At 59.2% G+C, this 304-nt stretch overlaps 1 protein-coding gene across 1 annotated transcript in view; it reads right to left on the bottom strand.

Moving 5' to 3' along the window:
* Positions 1-304, bottom strand: part of EMH_0014990 (uncharacterized protein) — a gene marked incomplete at both ends in the record, with an annotated part of 9,481 nt that overhangs the window by 4,038 nt on the left and 5,139 nt on the right. The window contains 1 exon segment of the mRNA XM_013500285.1: positions 3-304. Coding sequence (XP_013355739.1) covers positions 3-304 — 302 coding nt within the window.

Raw genomic sequence — 304 nt, 5'->3', positions numbered from 1 at the left:
AGCAGCAACACCAGCAGCAACAGCAACAGCACGAGCAGCAGCAACAACAGCAACAACAGTAGCAGCAGCAACATCCGAGCAATAGCAGCAACAGCAGCAGCAGCAGCAGCAGCAGATGAGGTTGTCTGCTCAAGGGCTGCTGCTGCTGCTACAAGGCTGCCCTGCATGCGCTGCAGCAAATGCGGCTCCGTCGGGGTTCCCTCAAGCTGCTGCTGCTGCTGCTGCTGCTGCTGCTGCTGCTGTTGCTGCTGCTGCTGCAGCAGCAGCAGGGAGTGGCATAGCCTTCTGACGATTTGCTGCTCGA

The sequence above is a fragment of the Eimeria mitis genome, genomic scaffold, assembly GCF_000499745.2.
Source record: "Eimeria mitis Houghton genomic scaffold, Emh_scaff523, whole genome shotgun sequence".
Classification (NCBI taxonomy): domain Eukaryota; phylum Apicomplexa; class Conoidasida; order Eucoccidiorida; family Eimeriidae; genus Eimeria; species Eimeria mitis.
This window is presented reverse-complemented; position numbering and strand designations above follow the sequence as displayed.